Source organism: Canis aureus, chromosome 7 (assembly GCF_053574225.1).
Source record: "Canis aureus isolate CA01 chromosome 7, VMU_Caureus_v.1.0, whole genome shotgun sequence".
Lineage (NCBI taxonomy): Eukaryota > Metazoa > Chordata > Mammalia > Carnivora > Canidae > Canis > Canis aureus.
The window spans coordinates 64,639,605-64,654,964 of NC_135617.1; the positions used below are offsets into that span (position 1 = coordinate 64,639,605).

The following is a 15,360-nucleotide window of genomic DNA, read 5'->3' on the forward strand; positions in this document are numbered from 1 at the left end:
ACACACCAAGACCACACCCCAGTGTCCCTCGATTAGCTTCTGTTAGTACGGCCAGTGGACTGTGGAGGAAGGTGGTATAGACCACCTCCAGGACTGGTCCATACAACTTCCTGCACGATCCTTCACACCCTTTCCTCCTCTACCTTTCAGCTAGTACACATGATCCAGTGGAGAATTCTAAGGCTCCAGGGGATGGTAGAGCCAGAAGACAGGAGGTTGGGGCCCTACATGACTGTCCGGAGCAATCTCCTGCTGACCTGCATTGTATTGTATTGTGTTAAGCCACTGAGATTAGGGAGTTGTTTGTCTCTGCAGTTAGCTCACCCCGACAACACATGGGTAGCATGTGGCCTGAGTCTGGGGCAGGGCTAGTTAGTCCAAGCAGAGGGCTTGTGAAGGCCCCCTCCACGGCTGCAGTTCAGGACTCCTGGCTCTAGGCACATCTCCTGCTGCTGTTCCCCTCACCATTATCAGTGGGTGGCAGCACTAGGAAGGGGATTCTGGGTCCCTATGGCTGTGGCTCCTGGGGTTAAGAACAGGCCCATTTGTTCTAATCCACCTGTCTCCTCTCTACCCCTCCTCCCTGCCGTTCCCACCTGTCTCTGCCTTTTTCTCTGGAAAGAAGGTGGGAAGCTGGGGAGGGGGTAGTTAGGATAGAGCCCACACTGTCCATTCATAGAATTAAAGCTCTACAGGAAAAGAGGAAACATCAAATTTCACACATTTGGAAATCAAAAAAGAAGTGTCATGCAGGCCTTCTTTACTGTAGCCTTTCAGTGCCTCTGTCACGGTCAAGAAACCCACTGTGACCAACATGAGAAATGAAACCAACATCAGCCTGAGTCTAAAATAAGAGGTGTCCTCAGACTAACGGCCCACCAGCAAACAGCCTCCTTCTTTGAAATTCTCACCAGCTATTCCCTTTGTGGCATCCTTCAGACCAGCCCATCACAGGCTTAAGGAGGAAATGCTCTGCATGGGGACTTGGAGTTGGGGTCAGGAAGCTGTTCCTGTTCATCAGGAGCCAGGATCCCCTCCAGTGCTGAGTCAAGGTCACTGTAAAGCCTCATTGTGGAAATACAAGTACACAGGGCAAGTGGGACCCCTGGTAGCAACCCGACTCGTCCTGAAGCCTTCTGGATCTCACTCTCACTGACACACTCAGGCTTGACAAAACCATCTCCCTTGGTTCTGCATAAAAGGAATGTGATAATCCATTTGTTCCTTTCTCCTAAACAAAAGAAAACAAACACACACAAAAATCCGACTCCTCCTAGCCACCTGCACCTCCGTGCCTTGACTCTCTGAATGTAGACTCAGTGGTCATTGCCAGCCGCCTTTGACCTCACAGGTCACACCCGAGATTCAGTTTGAGGCATCAGCAGCCATCTGGGACTGCTCCTGCTGCAGATGTCTCCTAGACCTCCACAGTCTAGAAGTCGCTGCTCCCATCTCTGGTCAAGTCCTGGCTAACTTGTGACATGATAATGCTTCAGAATTCCAGAGTGGTGGATGGTTACGGAAGTTCAGAGTCTCCCCCTGTTATCATGGTCTGACCCCTAGACCTGGCCTCTAATGGGCCTGCGGCTTTTCACGGCAATTGACATTTTCCAAGGACCCAATCCTTACCCTCTCAAGGCCAACTCAAGAGTCATTTCCTTCTCTGTTCTGAAAGTCCTCATCCCCAACGCACTCAATGATGCTCTGGTCTCTGGCTTATTTGTCAAACGGGATGGCAAACAAAGCTGATGGGTCTACCCAGCACCTAATGACTCAGATGTCTGATCCTCCCTCATCCAGGTGCTCTCTGGGGCAGCTCCTTGGGGAGAGGGCTCCCAGAATTAACTGCAAGCATGGCAGTTTGGCCAGATGAAAGCACACAAACACTCCTCTGAGACAAAAGCTGATGATACCAGCACTGTGGTTGGGGGTATGTGGTGGGGGTTGGGAGGAGGTGCCCTGAAACCCTGAAATGGGAAACCATGGAGGCCTTGGCAGCGGTGAGTATGGCTGGAGTCTCAGCTGGGCTGAGACTCTGGAACTTATGGAGGCAAATGGAGGACAAGAAGTGGGTCCCCAATATTAAGCCAGGTCCAAGACATGAAAATCAAGTCCCTAGAGGTCTAAGTCTTCTCTGCCCATCAAAGAGGTTGAGATCACTGACTTTTTTCTCAGGATACCCTTCAATAAAGATGAAGTAATAAAGATCATGTGCACAGCAAAAGTGGACCTAGGCTGGCCAGCAGACTGGGCCCAAGGTATTAACTGTCATCATTAGGGCTATAGAAGTCATTGTCAGTCTGAATGACAAGTGGCCCAGGGAGGTACTTGCTGCCATCCTCAGGGCCTTCTTCCTGGCCACACCCTCCATCATCCTGGTCCAGTGGGACTACGTGGCCAGCAAGCCCCACATGGTGACACAACACTGAAGCTCTACGCTAATGGGCCTCATCCCCGTCCCCCTGGCATTGTCTCAGCCCCCATGCCGGGAAGCTGCTACTGATGGTGGGCCTTTGCCACCTCTGCCAGCTTTGCCAAGGCCACTCCAATGGCACATTCAAGACCCACAGCTCTCACCTCTGGGAAGAGACTGTTTCCCAAGTCTCTCTGTCAGGAATTCACTGAGCCACCCCAGGGTATCTGGCAGTGGTCACCACGTGGTGCTTTTTTACAGGAAAAATCAGCAAACTGAACCTAAAAGCAAACCGACCCACAAAAGTTCCCCAAACGTGGAGAATGGGCAGATTCTAAGGAGTATGTTCTCCCGTAAGCTCCCTACCACAGCCTGGTTTAGGGGAAAGACTCTGGTCAGGGTGTGGGAAGACCTGGGCTCTCACTTTGATTCTTCTGTTGTTTTCCTTTGTTCCCTAAAGCAGATCACCTCCACCTTCCAAGTCTCCTCATCTATGTAACTATCCCTGCCTGCCTGCTAACAGGACTGTGGTGAAAATCCAATGAGATAATGCATTAGAAAGAGCTGCTTATTTTTGTTTGTTTGTTTTTAAATTGCAGAGCACCACCTAGGTATGAGGAACCATGAAGGTCATACCCACAACGTTCTTGACCCTGCATGGTTACATGTCTGCAGATTTTCCTCCCAGCCCCCCACCCCCGATGTGTCCTGTGCTGCAGCCAACACATATTTGTTTTCATGGTTCAAACTCAGCCTGCCTTTACCATATTGGGCCTTTGCTCCTGCGGTGCTTCCTCCTAGGATGCCCCTATCTCCTTTTGCCAAATACCATCCATCCTCCACAGCTCAGCCTGAAGTTTACTTCCTCCAAGGACCTTGCTTTATCCTCCCGGAGCAAAGTCAAAGGTGTCCACAGCACTGTCATGCCACTTCATGTTTAGTACAACAACCGCTCTCTGACTTACATTGTGGCTGCTCATGTGCAGTCTGCGTTCTCAGCTCTACCTCGTGCTTGATGGCAGGGTCGCTCTTGCACCCAACCTGGGGGTTGGCATGGGGCCTGTGCACAGAAGGTGCTCAGCATCTCACGTTGAGTTGGAATAAATCAGAAAGGACCTCAAGAGGTAATCAATGACTTTGAGGCCTAGAGGCAGATGAGTGGCCAGGCTCCAGGGAGTAGGTCTATAAACATCTTCTGGCAGAAAAGCCCAACTTCAAAGCCTAGCAATTTTAGATTATATTTGCATTGGAGGCTTTTAAAGTAACAAAACTTTAGATTTATGTCTTTGTGAACAGATGTGGAAGGGAAAATCAATTCCTCATAGAATTGGCTTATTTGTTTTTATCGCAGCACTAAATATTATGCATCAAATGACATTTTAATATATAAATTGACCCAGAGACATACACACTCACACACACACACACACACACACACACACACACCCATTGGCGAGGATGGAGTAAGCAGGTACCTGGGCTTCTCATGGCTGGACATGGCAGGTGTTTGCACGTTACGTGTCAGTTAAGTCGAGTTTACCACAAAGATGCTGGATTAGGGACACCTGGGTGGCTCAGTGGTTGAGTGTCTGCCTTCCCCTCAGGGCGTGATCCTGGAGACCTGGGATTAAGTCCCGCATCGGGCTCCCTCATGGAGCCTGCTTCTCCCTCTGCCTATGTCTCTGCCTTTCTCTGTGTGTCTCTCATGAATAAATACAATCTTTTTTTTTTTTTTTTTTTTTTTACAGATGCTGTATTAGACAACTGTAATTGAGACAACTCTGAAAGAGCCCAGACTTTTCCCCAGAAGAGGGGAAATGTGCACATACTTCACTTGGGAGGGTTGGGGGTGGGGGGAACACATGATATGGAAGGCTGAGGCCATCTTGTCACTGGCTCCGGAGACTTTCCAGGGATGTTAAAGGGGATATCAGGAGAAAAGCTTGGCAGCCCCCTGGCCGCTTCCCCCCTATGCCCTCCTCCAACATGAGAGAAACGCCACAGACCGGCCTTGAGTGTGGTGCCCTCTGGGGCTGCCAGGCTGCCCCGTATGATCACCTGCTCATCCTAGTGTGGCTCCTGGAGTGAAGCATGTGAGCAAATGAAGCCTGAGCATGACCTTCCTCCAGCGGGCATCAGCCTGGAGGGCAGAGTGGGCAGGTAGTTGTAAGAAGGCAAGAGGAGGACCAGACAAAGAAATTCATTTGCTTAGCCTATCCCCTGGGCCAGCTGTCTCAAAGTCCAGGGTTCCCAGGCGCAAGAGTCTGGGATGCACCAGGGAACACCACCACAGCTGGCTGCTGGCAGCCAAGGACTGGCTTGGGCTTCTGGAGAAAGCTGACCAGACAGAAAGATCAAGTATATTCTCAAAAAAAATTTCCATAAACATGGAAAAAAACTAAAAGTAACTGCTTTCCCCAGGAGAGGGGATGACACATAATAGACCAAGCTTCTGACGTGGTCTAGCTAAACACCAAACAGTTGGTTCTTAGCTCTGGAGGGAGGGAGGGAGGGAGAGAGAGAGAGAGATAGAGAGGAAACAGTATTTTCTATTTGTCTGGCAACCTCTCATACAGGTTCTTATCATGATAGAGACTGGAGGTCTTTTGAGAGGACAATAGAAGAGGAACAATAGAAAGGAGAAGGATTTGCATAATCAGGAAGGAATACATGGAATCTGCAAATGACAGATGGGCATCCTTATCCCCTCAAACACAGGTTGAAGTCCCCAATCACATGTTTGAGGAAGCTGGGGCTCCAGTGACAGAAATACCCATGAATGTGTCAGTCAGGTGACTGGAAAAGAGCCCCCACATTCATAAATACCATCTTGAAGCAGCTGTGAAGGTGCCAGGAAATTCGAGGCTCAAGCTTCAAATATCTGCACCAGGTCAAATGAGGATTTGCCTGGAAATTGAGAGGAGGTGCTTTAATTCATCAGCCACAGCTGAGTAAGGATGAGCAGAGAGGCAGCTTCTGGCAGGAAAGGCAGGGAGCTGCCAACGCCACACATGTGTGAAGCGAACAGGAATTTCCCTGCTCCCTGAGGACACCTGTTCAATTAAAACTGTAAAGAAATAACTGTAACGCTGTCACCCTGCCACCTCCCACGTTCCCAAGGAGGGCGATTTTGCAAGTCCCCCAGGATGGAAGCAACTGGGAGCCCCTCCCTCCCTGGTTCCTTCTGGGGAGATGGAACAGTTAAGGGAACCTACTATAAACCAGCAGCTTCCCAGGAATGGGTATCAATTCAGGGTAGACAAAGAACATTTTCATTTCTTGAGCAGTCCTCCCAAGTATTTATATTCATCTTGGAAGATTGTATGTAAATCTAGGCTGGTTCATTTTTTGAAGAACCAGATGCTGGAAGAGAAAAGCTGTATGCATTGACCACTTTTCCCTCCCATGTGGTCAAGTTACAAAAGTTATTTTTTTCCTAAAGGCAAAGACAGCTCCTCCTTCAAAACTTCTCAGGGAATTTATGGCTCTGAGCAAAAAGAGCAGTTAAGAATCAATGCTTTTGGATTTTGGCTGTCTTTGTGTTTGGGAGTCTTTTAAAAAATCCACCTGGTCACTCCCCTCAATCTGGGGGCTCCCTCAGGCAGGGACCCCCTCTTTCCCAGTGTCTGGGAAGGGATAGGAATCCCATGCCTCCCTCAAGCTCTTTTTCACCACTTCAGCCGGTCTGGAAAGCTCTCTGCATTTCAGGGGTATAGCTTCAGTGTGCAGAGGTCAGAAATACTCTCTGAAGTTGCTGGGGGTCCTCCGAGGAGACCATAAGAAGGAAGCAAGGGAAAACAGGCTCATGATATGTTTGTTTGTTTGTTTGTTTGTTTATTATTTATTTATGATCTTATTTATTTATTCATGAGAGACACACAGAGAGAGAGGCAGAGACACAGGCAGAGGGAGTAGTAGGCTCCGTGCAGGGAGCCCGATACGGGACTTGATCCTGGCACCCCAGGATCACGTCCTGGGCCAAAGGCAGATGCGCTCAACTGCTGAGCCACCCAGGTGTCCCCATGGTATGTTTTCAAATCAAAGGAGGTAGAGAAAGAGAACAAGAGGAGACACGCTGGATGCACTGTCCAGAGGTCTCCCTCAGGTCCCAGGCTCCCCAGCTGCCCAGAGTGTTGCTGCAATTGGCTTACACCTGCCAGGCCTCTTGGCCCCCTCTCCCTGTGGGGGGCTTGCTGCCCTGCTCAGCAGCTCCCAGGGCTGGGTGACACCTTTGCTGTGACTACATCCAAGCCCAGCTTCTCCCTCTGCCCGGTTCTGCCTCCTTCACCCCTGAACAGATGCTATTCTCAGGCATCCTCCAGCTCAGAGTCTGTTTCCAGAAAACCTGACATAAGACAAGGAGACAGGTAAAATTTTTAGTGTTTTTAAAGGTGGATAATTGTTACCAAATATGGAAAAGGCTCACAAGCCAATGTCTATTCAGCTCTGGGTAACATTTGTTGGATTCAGTATTTATTCAGTTTTTTTCTATTTATTCAGCATGTTTCTGGATTTATGCTCTATGTCCTAACTATTCCTGGAGTGTTGTCATGTGACATCTTTTTATATCTAAAGCAGGATCACTTTTTTAAAACTTTAAACCAAAAAAAAAAAAAAAAACCACTGGAGATTCTATTAGACACCTAGGACTAAGTCACTGAGTTACTTTAACTGTGAGCAGCTTTTTGGCTTTTTAAATGGAAAGAATCCCCATAGCTCCTTGATTTTTTTTTTTTTCATTTAGGATGGTGAATTACTTTTCACGCTTTTGCTTGGCTGAATTGTGTTCTTTAGAATATAACATCTTACTCTTTCTTCTTTTGTATGTGGACCAGGAAGCCACCCAGCAGGGGGCCACATCCCAGTCTAGACCTCTTGTCTTCTCATTTGGAGTCCAGAGCAAATTTCTCCAGTTCCTTCCAGTTAACAATACACCTGCTGGTCTAGAATGCTCAAGAATCCAGAAGAACATGCTAAATGAACCTACTAATTCCCTTTGAAATTCTTGAATTTTAAATGTACATTTGTTTGCACACCATATAAACGCTGATATTTGCCTGGTAGCCTCTCCTCTATGCACATTATCCTTTCCATCCAGATAATGAAAGCTGCTCAAATTAACAAGTCACAGAAACACAGATGTACTATTTTTTGTGCACAATTATGAAATTTAGAGGTTTATGCCATTAGTCTCTGGCTTTTAAAAAAAAAATCCAATACTGTCTTGCACAGTTCATCAGAGCATGGGCTGGAACCATTCAGCCTAGGTTCAAATACCAGCTTTGTCACTTACTAGTTGCGAGAAACAAGGCAGGGTTTTTAGCTCCTCTGTGCCTCAATTTCCTCATCTGTGAAATGGAGCCGATAAGGTCAATACTGACCTCATGGGGTTGGTATGAGGATTACTTATGTGTAAAGTGCATAGACTGGTGCCTGGCACATGGTAACACAATGGTAAGACCTTACCATGAGCAATGGTGAGCACACAGGGCTTGAATCTTTCTTCAGAGAACTTGGCAGTTATTTATAAGCATGTAGCTTAAAAAAAAAACAGCTCTTCAGGCACCTGGGGGCTTATTTGGTAAAACATCTGCTTTCAGCTCAGGTCATGATTTCAGGGTCCTGAGATGGAGTCCTGCATCAGGTTCCCTGCTCAGCCGAGAGTCTGCTTCTCCCTCTCCTCCTTCTCCTCCCCCAACCTCCCCGATCATGCTGTCTGTCTGTCTCTCTCTCTCTTACATAATTAAAACTTTTTTTTAAAAGAAAAAATCCCAGCTCTTTCCCCCAAAATTGCATCAGCAGAAGAACATCCAACTAGACTCTCCAGGCTATAAGCTGCTCTATTAATCCTTCCTGCTTATTACTCATCTCATCAACTTGGGCTTCTGAATCCCCAGATTTTGCTGCCATACCACCTTTCAAAGGACTTGCTTTACTTCCATTTGAATTATTTTCTCTCTACTTCCCTCATTTTATGTTGTTTGGTCTAGAGCAACAGTCTTCTCCCTAACCTTCTCACTTCCATTCCTCCCACAGTCCAGAACCACTAGTGGTCCCATGATCCTGCCGTGGCATTCCCAACATGGTCCCTACCTGACTTTTCCTCCTTCCCCACCATTTACCTACACTTGCCAGTCAAATTGGGTTACTTGCTATCCATTCATTCTTTCATTCAGTCAATACTTAATGGGATACACAATTATGAAATTTAGAGGTTTACTCTGCTTTCCAGAAGCTTGCTATAGTTATTAATTCCTAAGATTAAAATTGCCAAATTCAGCTGCAATCAAGATGCTGCAAAAGGAGCAACAAACACCACCTGATGGAGGAATGAGGGGGATGAGGGGGGGTCATGGAAGTCCTCACAAAGGGTGCAGAAAGGATCAAGTAGTGAAGGGAGAACTTTTCATCATAGCTTTAATAAAGTAAAACTGAAGTACAATAAACTGCACATGTTTAAAATATATGATTTGGGGGGTGCCTGGTGGCTCAGTGGGTTAAGCATCTGCCCTCTGCTCAGGTCATAATCCCAGGGCCCTGGGACTGAGCCTCACATTGGGCTTCCGCTCAGGGGGGTAGCCTGCTTCTCCCTCTCCCTCTGCTGCTCACCCTGCTTGTGCTCTCTCTTAAATAAATAAAATCTTAAAAATAATAAAGTACACAATTTGGTATGTTTTGACACTTGTGAAAACCATCACAACAACCAAGAAAGTGAATACATCTCTCCCCAAAGTTTGCTACTGCCCCTTTGCAACTTCCTTCTCCTCCTCCCCTGACCTCTCCTCCTCACCCTGCCAGGCAATCACTGATTGCTCTCCATCACTACAGATTCATTTGCATTTTCTGGAATTTTACACATACATGCAACCATACATCATGCACTCTTTTTTTCACCTGGATCCTTTTAACTCAGCAAAATTATCTTGAGATTCATCCATGTTATAGTATGTAGCAATACAGTGTTCCTTTTTGTTGCTGAGTAGAATTCTATAGAATGAGTATGCCATAGTTTGTTTATCTATTAAGGCATGGATGGTACATTTGAGTTGTTTCTAGTTGCTAGCATTACAAATAAAGCTCCTAAGAATATTCATGTGTAAGTCTTTGCATGATACTTTTATTTCCTTGGGTCAATATCCAAGAGTGGAGTGCCTGGGTCATATGGTAGCTGATCCAGTCTATACTTGTTGAGGTGTAGGAAGTTTAACTTGTAAGAAACTGTCTAGCTGTTTTCCAAAAATAGTTGTCTCATTTTACATTGCCTCCAGTAGTGTGGGAAGGTTACAGTTGTTCTGCATAAAAGAGGTTTCCTTTTTTTTTTTTTAAATTTTTTTTTAATTTTTATTTATTTATGATAGTCACAGAGAGAGAGAGAGAGAGGCAGAGACACAGGCAGAGGGAGAAGCAGGCTCCATGCACCGGGAGCCTGACGTGGGATTCGATCCCGGGTCTCCAGGATCGCGCCCTGGGCCAAAGGCAGGCGCTAAACCACTGCGCCACCCAGGGATCCCTAAAAGAGGTTTCCTTGATGAGGAAACAACATAAGGACAAAAGTATGTGTGATGCTCGGGGAACATCAAATAGTCCTCATTAAGCAAGTTGAGTGATAGTGGGCCACAGGCAGAGTTTTATTTTAAGCCAGCTCATTGAGGGCTTTGATATTTGGAGTATTTCCAGGTGATAGAAACTCACTGAAAGCTTTTGAGGAGGGGATACGTTGTCTGGCCTCTAGCTCTGGACATTGTCTGTAGCTTCCCGTCTGCATACTATTCTCTCCTCCCTCATGCTATTCCCTTTCTTAGAATACATTCATCTGCTGTCTTGGTACGATTTTGGTACCATCTACGGAAAGACCAAGACCCAACTGAAATGTTCACCTGTCTTCAAGTTTATCCCTCACCCCTGAATTTCTTTAATTATTCTTTTATACATCATGGCCCCAAGTCACATTCACATTGCTGGGTAGTCATTCATCTGAGGTCCCCGAAAAGCATGGGGCTCGTTCATGCAACATCACCCACAAGACCAATTCGTCTTGGAAGATATATCTTCAGACACTTCTTTTTTGGTCTTATTTTTATGCAAAGTCCAAACAAAAATAACATTTTAAATCAACGGAGGTATAAATCTCATTGTTTATTTTGCCACAACCAACATGAGAATATGTGGACTGAATCCAAGAGAAAAAAAAATCACCCTGCCTCCCTTCCAGCTTCAGTTGGCTTAACCATCTTGTCCCCAATCCTTTGCTCTTTTTATGCTCACCAGGTCTCCTTCACTCAAGTGTGGCAAATTATGTAATTAGTGAAAGAGCAACAATTTTGCCGAGAAAATGGTTATGTGTTTATGGAAGTTCAATGGCTCAAAATGTCTAATGAAACCATTTAATGGGCCCAGAGAAAGAAAGCAGAACTGGGCCCCAGCCAGCTCTGCAAAACCAGGGATCGCTGAGAAGCACCCCCTGTAAAGAAGACCATTTTGAGGCACTGCTTGGGTAGCGAGTACTCATCCCTGGGGTGGCCTCCACACCCATCACTCTACTCTGTGCTGACACAGAACAAAATAATCAGTGAAAAAGTTCCCAGGAGATGGTCTGTGGCGTTAAACAGTCTGATCCATACCTTTGCTAGATCCACATCTTTCCTGCTTTTCCAATTTTCCATAAGATATTCAAGTCATTAGAGAACACTGAACCTAATTGTTATTCTCTGAAAGCCGGTCATGATATCCAGAGGTTTAGACTATGCAGTTCGCTTTCAATCATTTTAGCAACTGGACAGGAATATGAATAAAATGCACATGTTTTATTTGGGGACCTGCAGTTTGGTGTGCGGTAATATACTTCAATTCCTCTGTGCTCCCCCAAAGCAGCAGGAGCTTCCAAATTCTAGCCTCAGTTCGGGAGGGGACATTCTTTCCAGAGGATGCCATCCTTTTCTTTAGTGTGCCTGTTGACCAAGGAAATACCAAAACACTTTTGGGCTGGGAGCTTGGTTACTTTAGTTTTCAAACTGCCCTGGAAAGTTCTATGGCTTTGACATTGAATCTGTCTCAGAGCATAACAGAGTTCACTACTACAATGTACATTTCATGATGTATTTTCTACTGTTTAAAATTACCCTAGACTACGGGGGATTTTTTTTCTGGGGTCTTCCCTGGACACCTTGCCTGGGCTATTGCTTGGCCCTCTTGTTCGGATACTTGCTGGCATCTCTGATTATAGTGACAGAAGGATGGGAGGGGAACAAGGCAACATGAAATGTTCCCTTTCTTCAGAAGAGACGGGGAATGAAGTTGGTGAATTTAGCTGAGGGTGAGAAAGAGCATTCTAGAGGGGAAGGCCAGTAGGGACACTTCACTATCCTGAAGCTGCATGAACATTCAGTGTAGGACCCCATCTGTTTTGTTAAATTGACAATTTCCTTTAGCAGGAAATAAAGGTTCATACTGGATTTCAGACCAGCTACAGGGTAAGAAATAGCTTCACTTTTTTAAAGACTTTGCTTTTTAAGGCATTCAGCATGTAACCTAATTTCATTTGATGGAGTTTGTTTTTCCTTCTTCATTTGCTGCCTAGAAATGTGCACTTTATTACCTCCTGCAGAGTTGGGGTTGATGAGGGGGGCCAGTAGGAGACGCAGACTCCGAGATCTCTGGGCTTCAAAAGCACTTAAGAAATAAAATAATATTACATATAATTAAAATAAATGACAAGAGCAGCCATCCCTGTGGATTTGCTGTCTCAAATGCATCACACCACACAGCTGTAACTCCTAAGGGGTAGTACTGACTGAACCCCTCCAGCTTTCATTTCACAAGCATGGAGACGAGGCCAAACCCAAACAAGTAAAGGACAGCACATGAGCACAGACACGGGTAGATTTTATTTCAGGGAAATGTGGTTTTCATTTGAGAGAAAGGCTCGCATCTATTAGACCCTTTTTAGAATGCAACAAATTAATACTTTGTTTTAGATTTCTGAAAAATTCAAAAATCTTCCAATGTTCTAACGTGAAGATAGGACTTTATCTAAGCCAATAATTATAATGGAATGTGATTTCCTGGAATAAAATGCATTACTTTAAAATTGTTTTTTAAAATATTGATATGAGGGAAAACAGATACACAAGTGATTGTAGAATATCAACTTTTTAATTTTAAAGGAATCAGCAAGCAATTGCCCGGGAGATAAGACACACATCACCAAGTCTCTCAATAGCACTGGCTGGCTACATGGCTTTAGTGCCCCTCAGCAAGCAGAAATAAATTTACTTGATGTCGCACAAAAGAGCTACTCCTCTCAGGATCCAGTGATCTGGGGACAAAACTGTTCGCAAATACACCACAGTGATGAAGGTCAAGTCAGTACGCCTCGGTTTCTTGTAAATAGGACACACATAGAGCTTGGGGTCCTTGGGCGCGGTGGAATTAATGGCGAAGATGTGCAGGGCAGGCAGCTGCGTGAAAAGCACCTTGGGGGTAGATTCTGTGAGTTTCCCATTCCGTCTGTCCCAGCCTGCTCCATCCATATAGAGCCCATAAATATACACACCTTCCTGGAGAGTCAAGCATAAGGTGATAGAATCTTTGAAAAACTGGGTGTTGTGAGATGGACATCCATTACTGTAATAAAGGTCTTTGGTTTAGAAAGAAGACACACATCAGTCTTAAAATGCCACCAAAAGAACAAAACACCCCTGGGCACATTGCACGAGTGAAATACTGAGCCCAATTATCCCCTGTGGCCTATCTTGAAGCCATGAGGGCTGTAGAAATGTTCCCGTTATGTCTTGTTTGAGCGTAGGGGTAGCCTGCTGGGGACAACAGACTTAACCAAATCACTTCTACAAGGAGGTAAGTCTCAGGGTCAGTGTAGGGGCATAACAAAGAATGGGACTTGGATCTGGGAGACACACGGGATCTCAGTCTGTGCCAGCCAAGCCAACCTGCAGCTCTAACCATCTCAGCGGACAGCGAGCAGGAGAGTCAGAGCGCCCCCAGAGGACAGGTGTGGTAGAGCTAGAGCGGGCATCTATTGATAGGGACCAAGTGTGGGGGGTTCAGCAGTAGCTGGCTGTCATCCCCTGTCCCTCTTTTACACAAAGGGACCCTGCCCTTGAGGTCTTCATCATTAAATCGGGGGAAAACACAAATTGAATACCAGCACACATTTGTTAGGGGGGCTGCCTGGTGACCCGCACTGAGACTAAGTGAAAGGCCACCCTGGGCGGGAGTGCTTGGGGGTCTTTGTGGAGGAGATGGCTTTGCAGGGTGGGCTGCTTTGGGGGAAGACAGAGGACAGAAGGTAGGCAGCCAGGAAGGAGCAATAGTACAAAGATAGGTAGGATGGGTAGGAAAGCCCAAGCATTTTATTTAGCAGTGGTTATAAAATAAATTAGGGCTTGACTGTGGAAGTCTAGATGCCAAACTGAAGAGTTTGAACTTTACCTTGTAGGCCATGGGGAGCCATAGAACATATTCAGTTAGAAAAGCAAGACTAAAGGGAATCACAGGGAGACTCTGATAATCATGTAAGCCCATAAGATATATCTATGTAGAAGATGGTGACCATTTTTCCTTTCCAATGAGGAGTAGGGGAGGGAATCAAATGTAGATTATAATAAAAGAGAGTGAGATTAATTGCAAAGTGTTTCCTGGAATCCCCTCATATGAGCTAAGGGTATGAGGACCGTATTTTTTTGAACCAAAACCTGCAGTACAGGGTTTGACAATAAAACCATGGGCAATCCCAGAAAATCAGGACATATGATTACCATCATTGCCAGTGGGTGACAATTACTACATGAATGACACGATCATTTAGGTATCATCCAACAGGAAACTGTAACCTTTTAGGTTCCTTTTCATTTCAGAACTTTACAAAGTCACTGTTAGAGGTGTAGTGGACTGAATAGTGCTCCCCCACCCCTATTCATGTCAACTTAGAACCTCTGAATGTGACCATGTGGAAATATGGTTTTTGCAGATGTAAATAGTTAAGGTCACGATGGATTAAAGTGCCTTTTAAACCCAATATGGGGGCACCTGGGTAGCTCAGTGGTTGAGCATCTGCTTTTGGCTCAGGTGGTGATCCTGGTGTCCTGGAATCGAGTCCCACATCAGGCTCCTGGTAGGGAGCTTGCTTTTCCCACTGCCTATGTCTCTGCTTCTCTCTGTGTGTCTCTCATGAATAAGTAAATAAAATCTTAAAAACAAAATAAAATAATGACTGGTGTTCTTGTAAGAAGAGGAGGGGACACACAGAGATACATATAGAGAAGAAGGCCATGTGACAATGGAAGCAAAGCCTGGATTGACACAGCTATAAGCCAAGGAACACCAAGGACTGCCTGTAACCATCAGAAGCTAGAGAGAGAGACCTGGAACAGATTCACCCCACCCTGAGCCGTCAGAAAAAACCCAACTCTGCCAATACCTTGATTTCAGACTTCTGGCCTGACCTCTGAAGAAATACATTTCTGTGGTTTGTCGCAACAGCCTTAGGAAATGAGTACCTATCTTGGCGCGAGGAAATGGGGTGCTACTCTAACAAATACCTACAAATGTAGAAGTGACTTTTGAATTGCATGATGGGAATGCACTGGAAGAATTTTGAGGGGGGTGATTGAAATAGCCTAGGGTAGCCTTGAATGGAGACTTCTGGTAGAAGTATGGAGGTTAAGTGTGCTTCTGGTGGGGGTGGCAGACAGAAATGAAGACTGCACTACTGGACACTGGAAGAAAGGCAACTCTTGCTGTTAGGTGGCAGAAAAGGCCAGAACTTGGAATTCATCTGGCCCCATCCTCTTCCTTGAAAATCGAGGGAATGAAAATCAGAGAAAGGGAAAATGAGCCTAAGATGTCTTGAGGACCTCGGTGGGGTCCTAAATGATTCCAGTTAATTCTCACTATCATCTTTGATGAGGTGAAATTATCACCCTTATTTC

General features: G+C 45.7%; 2 protein-coding genes across 3 annotated transcripts in view; both read right to left on the minus strand.

Moving 5' to 3' along the window:
• GLP1R (glucagon like peptide 1 receptor) overlaps positions 1-1,464 on the minus strand; it is a 46,274-nt gene extending 44,810 nt beyond the window's left edge. The window contains exon 1 of the mRNA XM_077904159.1: positions 1,256-1,464. The gene's annotated coding sequence lies outside the window, so the exon portion shown is untranslated. The remainder of the gene's footprint in view (positions 1-1,255) is intronic.
• An 11,082-nt stretch (positions 1,465-12,546) lies between these two features.
• Positions 12,547-15,360, minus strand: part of DNAH8 (dynein axonemal heavy chain 8) — a 363,336-nt gene continuing 360,522 nt past the window's right edge. For both annotated transcript variants that reach the window (XM_077904163.1, XM_077904162.1), the window contains one exon: positions 12,547-12,969. In XM_077904163.1, coding sequence (XP_077760289.1) covers positions 12,682-12,969 — 288 coding nt within the window. In that variant the 3' untranslated portion in view covers positions 12,547-12,681. The remainder of the gene's footprint in view (positions 12,970-15,360) is intronic.